The sequence below is a fragment of the Vespula pensylvanica genome, chromosome 11, assembly GCF_014466175.1.
Source record: "Vespula pensylvanica isolate Volc-1 chromosome 11, ASM1446617v1, whole genome shotgun sequence".
Taxonomy (NCBI): domain Eukaryota; kingdom Metazoa; phylum Arthropoda; class Insecta; order Hymenoptera; family Vespidae; genus Vespula; species Vespula pensylvanica.
Window position 1 is genome coordinate 6,917,666 of NC_057695.1, and position 10,645 is coordinate 6,928,310.

General features: G+C 30.6%; 3 protein-coding genes across 3 annotated transcripts; 1 reads left to right on the forward strand and 2 right to left on the reverse strand.

The window, feature by feature from the left end:
• Positions 1–614: 614 nt before the first annotated feature.
• On the forward strand, positions 615–7,187 carry LOC122632784 (monocarboxylate transporter 9). The gene is made up of 5 exons (XM_043819968.1): positions 615–2,561; positions 3,038–3,250; positions 3,373–3,499; positions 3,576–3,755; positions 5,111–7,187. The coding sequence occupies exons 1-5, from the start codon at positions 2,417–2,419 to the stop codon at positions 6,318–6,320; spliced, it is 1,875 nt and encodes a 624-aa protein (XP_043675903.1). The 5' UTR covers positions 615–2,416; the 3' UTR covers positions 6,321–7,187.
• An 84-nt stretch (positions 7,188–7,271) lies between these two features.
• On the reverse strand, positions 7,272–8,783 carry LOC122632785 (NADH dehydrogenase [ubiquinone] iron-sulfur protein 3, mitochondrial). The gene is made up of 5 exons (XM_043819969.1): positions 8,618–8,783; positions 8,471–8,548; positions 8,024–8,274; positions 7,709–7,954; positions 7,272–7,634 (listed from the first exon to the last, which is right to left on the reverse strand). Exons 1-5 carry the CDS (start codon positions 8,679–8,681, stop codon positions 7,473–7,475), a joined length of 801 nt encoding a protein of 266 aa, XP_043675904.1. The 5' UTR covers positions 8,682–8,783; the 3' UTR covers positions 7,272–7,472.
• Positions 8,784–8,915: 132 nt separating this feature from the next.
• On the reverse strand, positions 8,916–10,230 carry LOC122632786 (COMM domain-containing protein 5-like). Its single transcript, XM_043819971.1, has 5 exons — positions 10,148–10,230; positions 9,877–10,073; positions 9,622–9,814; positions 9,381–9,533; positions 8,916–9,293 (listed from the first exon to the last, which is right to left on the reverse strand). The coding sequence occupies exons 2-5, from the start codon at positions 9,971–9,973 to the stop codon at positions 9,110–9,112; spliced, it is 627 nt and encodes a 208-aa protein (XP_043675906.1). The 5' UTR covers positions 9,974–10,073; positions 10,148–10,230; the 3' UTR covers positions 8,916–9,109.
• Positions 10,231–10,645: the final 415 nt, after the last annotated feature.

Consider the following 10,645-nt stretch of genomic DNA (forward strand, 5'->3'; position numbering starts at 1 on the left):
AAAATTTTAAAAGTTCGTCAAAACGTTAAAAATTAGTTTCATCGAAATCATTAAAAGTAAAACTAAAATAAATCATAAAAGTAAAATATATCATTAAAGTAAAAGTAAAACTGTTCGCATTACGCATTAAAAATTAGTTTCATCGAAATCATTAAAAGTAAGACTAAAATAAATCATAAAAGTGAAAATAAAACTGTTTACATTACGCGACAAGATTTTTCAGAGAAAGAAATAAATTAACGAAACGATACGATTAAGAAAATAAACTGTTAAATATTTCAAGAATATTTTCGATTAATAACGAGATCTGATTAATGTGTTTGAAAAATGGCGGAGTTTTGAACGAACGCGAAAAGAAATAAAAAATCGAGTAACATTTCAGACAGATATCACCCCGTATACACGATATAATCATAGAAGGTCAATAGAACAGTTAATACGAGTTACGATGAAAAGATTAAAATTTAATATTAAAAGAAAAATTTAATAAGGCTTATATTTGTTATGGTATAAAATTGACATGTATGGTTACACAAAACGGATGTTAATGAATTCAACTAAGCACACAAAAATCTTAGTTTTTTATCAATGGAGTTAACGAATTAATACTTCTAACACGATATATAATAACCTTGAATAAATCAATCGATTTTCTTTATCTTTTTAATGATAAAAACTACGTTACATCGTTAAACACGTCATCATTCAATAATCTCCAATCTATTCGACCGCATTTTTCAACAGATAAAGAAAATGGCCGTTAAATTCATGAGACAATACTGTCTGTTCATTCTTTTGTTTTTACATTTTCAAAGACGTTTTCCTGTTCCGAAGTCGTAAGATTTTCGATCGATCTACGAGGAAGAATTTTATAAACGTGTATAATACGATAACGATAAAGCGAATAGAATCGCAAAAAAATTTTCAAAAGGATCACGGTCGGAGATTAATATTTTTCTAACCTTCTATCCGATCTATATACCTTGATTTTAAGTGGAACGCGCGCCGATCATGGCGATAAATATTAAAGTCTACCGAGCATAAACAGAGAAGAAGAAAAAGAAAAAGAAAAACAAAAAGAAAAACAAGAAAAGGAAAGAAAGAAAAAGAAGAAGGAAAAAAGAATAACGAAGTAACTTGCGTATTTCCAGCACGTGCTTCTGACAAATTTTCCATTCCCTCTATTCGCAGTGTTTCTTGTGCAAAGCCCAAAGGAGGAGTGGGAGAAGTCGACGGGAACGACACTGCTTGACACGTGAGAGTTTATAAATTCGCGGGATGAAGTGAGCAGGGAAGAAAGAGAGAAAGAGAGAAAGAGAGAAAGAGAGAAAGAGAAAGGTTACGATCTATCCAGAACGTCGTAGGAAGAGACGAAACATTTTGCAACAAAGCATAGAAGAAAGAGAGGGTAAGAGAGAAAGAGAGAGGGGGAGAGAGAGAGAGAGAGAGAGATGGATAGAAAGGCGAACAGATACGTAAACTCGTGCATGATCGTGCGGTTTCGGTTACAAAGAAGAAAGATCGCGCGTGCTGGAGTAGAAGTAGTGGGGATGACGACTGGATTTGTCGGTAGAGTGGGGGAAAAGTGGCTACGGAGGATATGCGTGGTAGACAGCTGATCAGTCTGCTCGCGACGCACGATCGGATGGAAGGTTTTGTCGTCGGACCGAGCATCCCTCGCAAAGAAACTCGCACGATTCATTCGTTATACTGTGCGTTATGACAACGGCACTCCTGTTTTAAAGTTCTCGTCTACATGGTATCGTCGTCGCTCTTTATGCCATTTGAAACAAAACCAAAGTCAGGAATAAACAGTGCGTCGGTTTATTATCGTAGTAAGCGTTCTATCGAGCTCTCGTTGGCGTCGTCAGGTCAATTACACCGAGCGCGTTCTTCTCTTCGTATTCTTCTTCTTCTTCTTCTTCTTCTTCTTCTTCTTCGTCGACGAGGCTCCTGGACGAAGGTAAAGTCTATGACCGGACAAAACGAATGTTTACGTTCTTATCGAAGAAGGAAGTGGTGCGAGAACAGTGGTAGAACGTGCTTTACGTTCGCTTTGATGAGGTTCGAGAAAACGGAAGAGGAGGACACGAGGGCGGACTATATGATTCGCGAGCATTGATATTCGTATTGTACTATAGTGACAGAACGCCATACATAACATAACACATACACATACATGTACATGTACATGTATAAGCATATATACTAGTTTGGTGCAGTTACGCCCGCCGTTAACACCCCTGCTATTTGATTTTTTTTTTCCTTTCTACATTTATCTGTTACTTGTCACAACGTCTTTGTTGTTGACACGTTTAGTCATTATATATCGAAAGAGCTTTTACTAGTTGCAATCCTGTTTCTTTATCTCACTGTTAACGGTGCATGTCGGCGGTGAGCACAGAGCGGAAGGTTGATGACAATGCAACGAGTTCAAGATCAAGACAATGGGATCAACATCAAGTTTGGATCAAAGAAGTCCAGAAAAGGCGATTATAAATTGGTTTCGCAAGATGCGACAAAGGAAAGACAAAACAATTATAATGGGACCAACAAACACGGTATGTGTTTTCTTTCTCTTTTTATTCTTATCGTCCGTTCTCTTCTGTCACGCGCGTGTACAGTTTTTCATTGTTTGGATCGACAGTTTACTTGGCGGGAAATGCGTTATTTTTGAATTTAAAGCGGAAAGCAGTCTTTGTAAACATATAGTCAATGTCAAAAGGATGCGTGCGTGATTATTTTTTGCTCCAAAAATAATGTTTTTACTCGAAAGAAAGTACTCATTTGCGTGATATTTTTAACATCTCGTGTGAACTGTATATTTTTTTGTAATCGCTCGATTGACCTCATTCATACGCGAATTTATTTTACGTGAATATGAAAGTAAATTTGTACGTTATGTTTTATTCTTCGAACTAGTTTCTCTTATTATTGAATATCTTTTTACAAAATGTAATTATTCATTGTATTTGAAAAATGATCTTTTACAGATTTTTTAAGAAATGTTTTTATTTTATTATTTTTCATATTTTAGTTAAAGATGTGACAACAGAGGAAGAATTAGTACCCCCAGATGGAGGTTGGGGATGGCTGGTACTTTTGGCATCTGTTCTTGTCAATGTCCTTATTCCAGGAATGGTGAAATCTTTTGGAGTTTTGTTTGTTGAATTTCGTAAAGTTTTTGATGCATCTCCTGCTGCAGCTGCTTGGATTCCTGCCTTGTGTTATTTTCTGTACAGTTCTCTTGGTAAAATATATGAATTGATTATTTACCTAACAAAACTTTAAGAATTATCGAAATTTTATATATATATATATACATATATATGATTTTATTTAAATAAGTTAAATGTTAAATATTACTCTTAGGGCCATTGTCTAGTGTACTTTCGGTTAAGTACTCATATCGGACAGTATCGTTATTAGGTGGTACATCTGCTGCTGCAGGAATGATGATAAGTTATTTTGCGAACTCTGTTGGCTTTTTGTGTGTTAGGTAATTAGATAAGTTCGATAATCAAATTATATTTAATAACGCAAGAAGAATAATTTAAAAATGGAAATATTTTTAGTTTCGGAGTATTGGTAGGAACAGGGGCAGGATTGGCTTTTCCCCCGACCGTATACATTGTAACATCCTATTTTGTACGGCTACGAGGACTAGCCAATGGTCTGTGTATCTCAGGCAGTGCTTTAGGTTCTATATTTCTTCCACCACTTCTTGGGCTTCTTTTAGAAGAGTATGGTTACAGGTAGATATATTGTTAACGAAATAAAAATAATTTAGATGTAATTTTGTTATGTGCACAATGTCTATTTCGAGTATTTCATTCTTTAAATTTTTAAGGTCAGTTTTGCATACATAATAGAAAATAGTAAATTTCCTTTTTTATTTGAATGAAATTCTTTTGAAAAGTGTAACTACTACCTTAAAATTTACAGAATATAAGTACTCTTTATGTATTTCAGTAAAGTGTATTTGATTGTGATTGTGTATATAAATATAGTGTTTGATACTTAAACATTAATTAAAGTAAATTAATATTAAGGTGAGTACAGAAGAGTGTTGTAATATTATTCTATTTATTTAATAATCTTTGCATTATAGTCATATTTATTTAGCTTCCTATTTCTGTAATTTTCTGTTACATAAAATATATATTATATCTTTTTTATTTATATGATAAATATGTTGATGTTTAAATGTAATTAAGTTTAATAAATACTTTAGGTCTTTCAGGAGAAAAAGTATATTTTTTAAATGTGAGTATGGATCATACTAAGTAATACATGTAATCTACGTATCTATTATTTCTTAATTTCTTTGTTGCAGAAAACAATTAGTAGAGACACAGAAAGAAGTAATATGAAAATCTTTATACTGCATGTAATCTTAATTTTATAATATTTTTTAATACACATTTTTTTACAGGTTTATATATATATATATATCTAAAGTGGAATTAATAAAATATTCTAAATATTATGTTAATAATTTTGTATGTATATCATTTATATAGAATGTTGATATACTTTTTTGTGATTACATAAGTATGAGTTTAATTGTTAAAAATATTACGGCAGTGTTTTAATTGTTGATTAATTCAATGCATGATATTTATAATATTTGTGAAACATCATAATACTTCATTAGATATATAATAAATGAAACTGGTAATTGTTACATGTGTGTGCGTGTGTGTGCGTGCGTGTGAGTGTGTGTGTATTATGGTTTTTTGAGATATATATATGATTAATATTAAAAATGATTACACTTATTTTATGGATATTTATCTTTTTATTCCTATAAGTTATTATATTCCTACTAAATGTCATACTCTTGCTATAATATTATTTACTTATTGCAAACGCATAGAAGATTACGTTAGCGTTATATTAAAATATATTTATAACAAGAGTCATTTTATCTCAATCATTTTGTAATATCCCAATATAGATATTTACTTCAATGCTTTCTAACTTTTTCCTAAATTTTATATACATTTATATCGAGTTAGAATTTTTTATATTAATATTATTATACAAATTTTCATCTTACAGATATAATTACAGTGTAATTAAATAATGCAACTTTGCTTTCTTACAGAGGTGCAGTATTAATAATGGGAGCTATTACTTTAAATGTGTGGGCTTGTGCTTTGTTATACGATCCAGTGGAAAAACACATGATTCCTGCGCGACCGTCACGCGATTCGAAAGATCATAAAAGCTTAGAAACTACATCAATTACTATTACTAGTCCTGAAGATGAGAGGAGACATAATAATTTTATTTCTTCCAACTCGAGCTGTGAAAAAGCTGCGCCTATAGTGCCAAAAAGCGCGTCTAGCGTTGCATTGGAAAATTATAAAAATACTCCCGTTCAAGGAAGAACTAGAAAAATTAGTATGCCAACTGGGCGTGAAATTACTGGGCAAATGCATAGCACACCAGCTTTACACGCTGTACCTGAAAGAGGAGTCGAAACAGGGAAATTGATAAAACGTAAATCATCCACTACTCAATCTCCCAGTACTTCATCATTTTATTATATTAGCACCCCTCATCACGGTAGCACATTGTCTGCATTACATCCTGCGCATGCATCTACATTAACACTAAATGCAATATCTAATACGTTTACAAGAAAAGGATCTGCCCGTGCACTGAAGCAGGAAAAAAAATCGGAAAATAAATTTTTCGATTGTAGCTTATTGAAAGATCCTATGTACCTCGTTATATTGATCTCAAATTCAACAAATGCCGTTAGTTATACGAATTTCGTAATATATTTACCAGCTTATGCAGATTCGCTAGGCTTTGACAAGAGTATGGGTCCTCTTCTTCTATCGATCGTGTCAATTTTGGATCTCATTGGACGTATCGGTGGATCTGCATTGTCCGATATAAAGTTAATGCCGAAACATTGGTATTTCGTTGGCGGCTTATTCGCTTCTGGAGTATCCTTAACAATTTTACCAACGGCTACTACTTATACTTTATTATCTGTATATTGTGGAATATTCGGATTAGCTTCTGGTACATATGTTGGAGTTACCGCCGTTATTATGGCTGATATGCTCGGCACTGAAAAACTTACCTCGTCCTATGGCATTTCTTTATTTGTTAATGGAATTTTGCAGCTTATAGGCCCGCCAATTTGTGGTGTGGTTTATCAACAAATTGACCAATACGGTCCCATTTTCAGTGTTCTAGGTATAATTTTAGTTGTAGGTTCATTGCTATGGGGCTTTGTTCCTTTTATTAAAAAGAGGCAAAAAGAATCGGAAGTTAACAGTCCGGTGGATAAATTATAGTAATCTACATTTTTTTGCTAATATATTGAATACTTTATTCGAGCAAAAATTGTATACGATTATTGATCGTGACATCCTTGTAGGAATATTATCATTTAACTTGAAAAATCGACACAAGATCACGAGACTAATATTAGACAAAAAATGGAACTTATAGATGATTCTTTAGCACTGTGATGCTGTATATATTTTACACGCACACTTATTACTCAATTATTAAGAGAAGTATTATGAAAATTTAGAAAAACTTTTTGAAGACATAAAGTCTCTTTTTCCAAAAAAAAAAGAAAAAAAGAAAAGAAGAAAAGAAAAAACAATTAAAAACCTTGCCTTGCACATAGGATTATTGCTCCTTGAAAGTAAGAACTTCAATTATAAATTATAATAAATATACGTCATTACGCGTTCGCGCGTATTGTTACTGTGTGTGTGTGTGCGCGCGCGTGTGTGTGTATTTGATTTTTATTTAGTACTTAATATAAAGTAAAGAAGTTGGTGCTATTTATGTCTAAAGGATGAACACACTGTTTAATGTTTAATTTTTTAAGATCTTTTAAAATTTTATTCCTTTTCCATATCATTTCATAATTGAAAACAAAATGTATTCGGATGCATTTTAGATTGCTGTTACTTAACAATTTCAGTGTAAATTATAGTGAAAAAATAGCAAAGTTTTATGATACACAAGTAACTTAAATAATTTAATTTTAATATTAACATTTTGTTTTCACAATTTTTTAATTCGTAAATCACCGAAAATATGCCTTACTACGTGATAGATTCTAAGCACTTTGTAATTAATAATTAATATATTAAGTTTATATAGGTCTGTACACAAATGCAAAATAAATAGTAGCATAACGGATATATAATTGTAATATTCAAGAATGTTTTGTATAAATGAGCACTTGGCTATATATATTTCACCTTTATAAGAATAATATAACTATGTATATGTAACTAAAACTGACTTTATTGACGAAATATTGCAATATAACACTTTTCATCACAATCAACTTGTCAATTATCTACAGCTTAGTACTGCATATTATAGATTTATTATGTATTCGTGTATGATTCTGTTTAGCAGAACAAATTTTCGAATATATAATAACCAATCAAATTTTTCTGATCTATTATTTGACCAAGTGTTTATTTTTCTCTTTTCTCCGTTACTACAGTTTCAATAGCTGGTGCTGAATCTCTGAATTTAGGAAATTGTTCCCAAGGTGCGGATAAATCAAACTTTCGAAATTCCTGTGTCAATTCCAATGGTTCTGCTACTACCCTCTTTTTCTCATCATCATAGCGAACCTTAAGATAATAGTATATATTGATTAATGCTTTTTTTTACGTAAAACAAAAAACTTAATAAGTAAACGCATTACCTCGACGTATCCACTCAATGGGAAATCTTTTCTGAGTGGATGTCCTTCAAAACCATAATCTGTTAAAATTCTACGAAGATCGGGATGACGAAGAAAATAAATACCAAACATATCCCATACTTCACGTTCATACCACTCGGCACCTTTGAATTCTTCAGTTATCGAATCAAGCGGTGATAATTCATCTGTGTATGTTTTTATTCTGATACGAGAGTTGTATACAAGGGACAAAAAGTGATATACAACCTAACGGAACAAAATTTATTTCTGTTTACTTAATTATGCTTTTATAACTAGAGAATCGATTGAACATACCTCAAATCTGTATTGTCTATTGGGTACGTCTAATGCAGTGATATCAATTATATTATTAAATTGCGCGTTATAATGACATCTTAAAAATGCTATTGTTGGAAAAACTCCTAAAGGAGCAATCATAACTTCAAGTTCATCTTTGTTAACTATTTGAACTTTTTGTACATACTTCGGTAAACATTCGGCAATGTAACGTCCAAAGTTTTTTAAACGGTCAACATCGATACAAAGATTGGGTTTGCGTACAGTAGCTATAAACATAAATGTTTATGATTAATGTAATATTATGAATAATCGTCAATAATGATGCAAATCTGTGCATATAATTTAGATATAAGCAACATCGAGTATATAAATTGAAGTATAATATTTTATAATTATGCAATTAATTTATAAAATACGTATAAATCAGAAATAATTTGCGAAGAGAAAACAATTAAAACTTACGTCGGGTTTCTGTTTTTTCTGTTTTTTCTGTTACTTCTGTACTATTCCATCGTATTGATGGGAAAGCCTTCACATAACCTAAGGAAACAAATGGATCGTTATATAATTTAAGTTGATATTTAATTACGATTTATAAATATTATTTACGTTTAGGTGCATTTGTAGATAGGCTTTGTGATAATCTCCAACAATTTCTTAATAACGATGTCATGCTGCTGAAAATCTATATTTTGAATATAGATTTTAAATGTATATAGGAACGAACGTCAATGAACACTAGTAGCACTCACTGACACTCATACAAATAGATAAGACGCTCATATGATCGATATGCGCGCTTTCAATACTTTTTACTTCCAATAAGAAAGTTAAAAAGTAATAAAACATAATAGTAATAAATAACTATTACACAAATTTTTTTCTATTATTACTTTAATGACAGATGAAAATAACAGATATTACATAATTTTAATTGCAATATTTGCAATTAAAAATAGAATTATTATAATTTCTAATACGATTATAACTAATAGTGATTGCAATTATATTATGATCTAATAATTGTATTACTATATTTTACAAATACTTTTTTTGAATATAGTAATTTTATAATAGCATTTATTGCTTTCTGTACAATCGTCAGCTATGCTGTATAGTTTTTAAAGAATTACGTTGTTCCAACGATTGTATCTCTACAAGAACACTTGCTACAGCATGTCTGAAACGATGAAATTGTATTAAAGAAAGTTCGAACGTATGAATTTCTCCAGTATCAAATATACATTCCATTATAATACATGGTTCCAGCACTCTGCTTAAAACACTGAAAACAAATAATATAAAATATATTAGCAAAATATATTTTGAAAAGTGATAGGGTTAAAATAATGATAAAAATAATTTCGTGTACTTTGATGATATAATAACATCTATGCGCCATTTGCATGATATCAAACGTGGAAAAAACTTAGTTTTTTTTATTAAACCTGCAAGTAAATCTGATTTCTTTTGACCAGATATAACGGTATATAAATCCTCAATGCAATCTGAAGAAAGAAAACATCTGAAAAAAGATACATGCGTCAAAGTGATAACAAATAAGAAGATTGTATATTATTAATAATATAGAATAATAGAAAATATGTAGTTACTTTAATTCTTCTAAAGTTTGTTTGAAATCTGTTGGTTTGACAGAACACGATACATATTTAAAATATACTTTTAAGATAGTAAAAACAGTTGAAAAATATTCATCCACATCTTCCGAAGGTATATTATATTTTTGACTAATTCTGTCTAGAACGCCCTCTTCTATATATTCCTGTTCTATTGCTTTTACAGCAACTTAAATAAAATACATATAGATTAGTTACGATTAATATTAAAGATAAAACAGTACGTCTTACTTTGTATCAAAGGCCGAACAAATGTTTTTTTCAGTTCTGACAGATGTTTTCTGTTTTTTAAAGCCGCTAAAAGTTCAGTTTGAAATAAAGTTGCCATTTTGGAGAAGAAACAAAATTGTTTACTATTATTTAGCTGCAATCATCGATCATAATATCTTCAATCATTAACTCACTTAATTCAATATTAAATAGTGCTAGAATAGTGTTTAAGTAAATTAGCTTGTTTAAATAGTGATTTAAATAAATTTTTTTTCTATATAAATCTTAGATGTTTTCTCTTGTGTTATATGCTGTATAATATTCACGATATAAGTTTACAACTTATTTATTTTTTCATTTTTCATTTGAACACCATTCAGAAGATCAAATGTGTCTACTTTTGTAGTTATCAATGACGTTATTCTTAAAAGAAGAAGACTTGTATCTATTTTGATCAATGACTAGACGAAATCGTTTCTATATTTACGCCGATAGATGTCAATCAAAGCGGTTTTCAAACGCAATTAAACGTTTCCAATCTACTTCGTTCTTATCGATGATTCAAATAAAGATCCTGATATAATTATATACATCGAAATAACTTTTTAGATAATATTTGATATCTAATATATATCATAATCCTTAAAAGTATACAATAATCAATATAATGTATCACATATCGTTTCATATTTTACTCGTAGTCATCAACGAGTTAGCATAGCTGAAAACTGATATCGAAGGACGAAAGAAAGACGAAAAAAGCAAACAAGAAGATGGATAAAAAAACTTT

Coding starts and splice junctions, on each gene's coding strand:
- LOC122632784 (XM_043819968.1), top strand. CDS start 2,417: ATGACAATGCAACGAGTTCAAGATCAAGACAATGGGATCAACATCAAG. Junction 3,500..3,575: donor GTTGGCTTTTTGTGTGTTAG/GTAATTAGATAA, acceptor AAATATTTTTAG/TTTCGGAGTATTGGTAGGAA. Junction 3,756..5,110: donor TTAGAAGAGTATGGTTACAG/GTAGATATATTG, acceptor GCTTTCTTACAG/AGGTGCAGTATTAATAATGG.
- LOC122632785 (XM_043819969.1), bottom strand. CDS start 8,681: ATGACATCGTTATTAAGAAATTGTTGGAGATTATCACAAAGCCTATCT. Junction 8,549..8,617: donor ATCTACAAATGCACCTAAAC/GTAAATAATATT, acceptor TTGTTTCCTTAG/GTTATGTGAAGGCTTTCCCA. Junction 8,275..8,470: donor AGAAAAAACAGAAACCCGAC/GTAAGTTTTAAT, acceptor TTATGTTTATAG/CTACTGTACGCAAACCCAAT.
- LOC122632786 (XM_043819971.1), bottom strand. CDS start 9,973: ATGGCAACTTTATTTCAAACTGAACTTTTAGCGGCTTTAAAAAACAGA. Junction 9,815..9,876: donor TGTTCGGCCTTTGATACAAA/GTAAGACGTACT, acceptor ATTTTATTTAAG/TTGCTGTAAAAGCAATAGAA. Junction 9,294..9,380: donor GATGTTATTATATCATCAAA/GTACACGAAATT, acceptor ATTTGTTTTCAG/TGTTTTAAGCAGAGTGCTGG.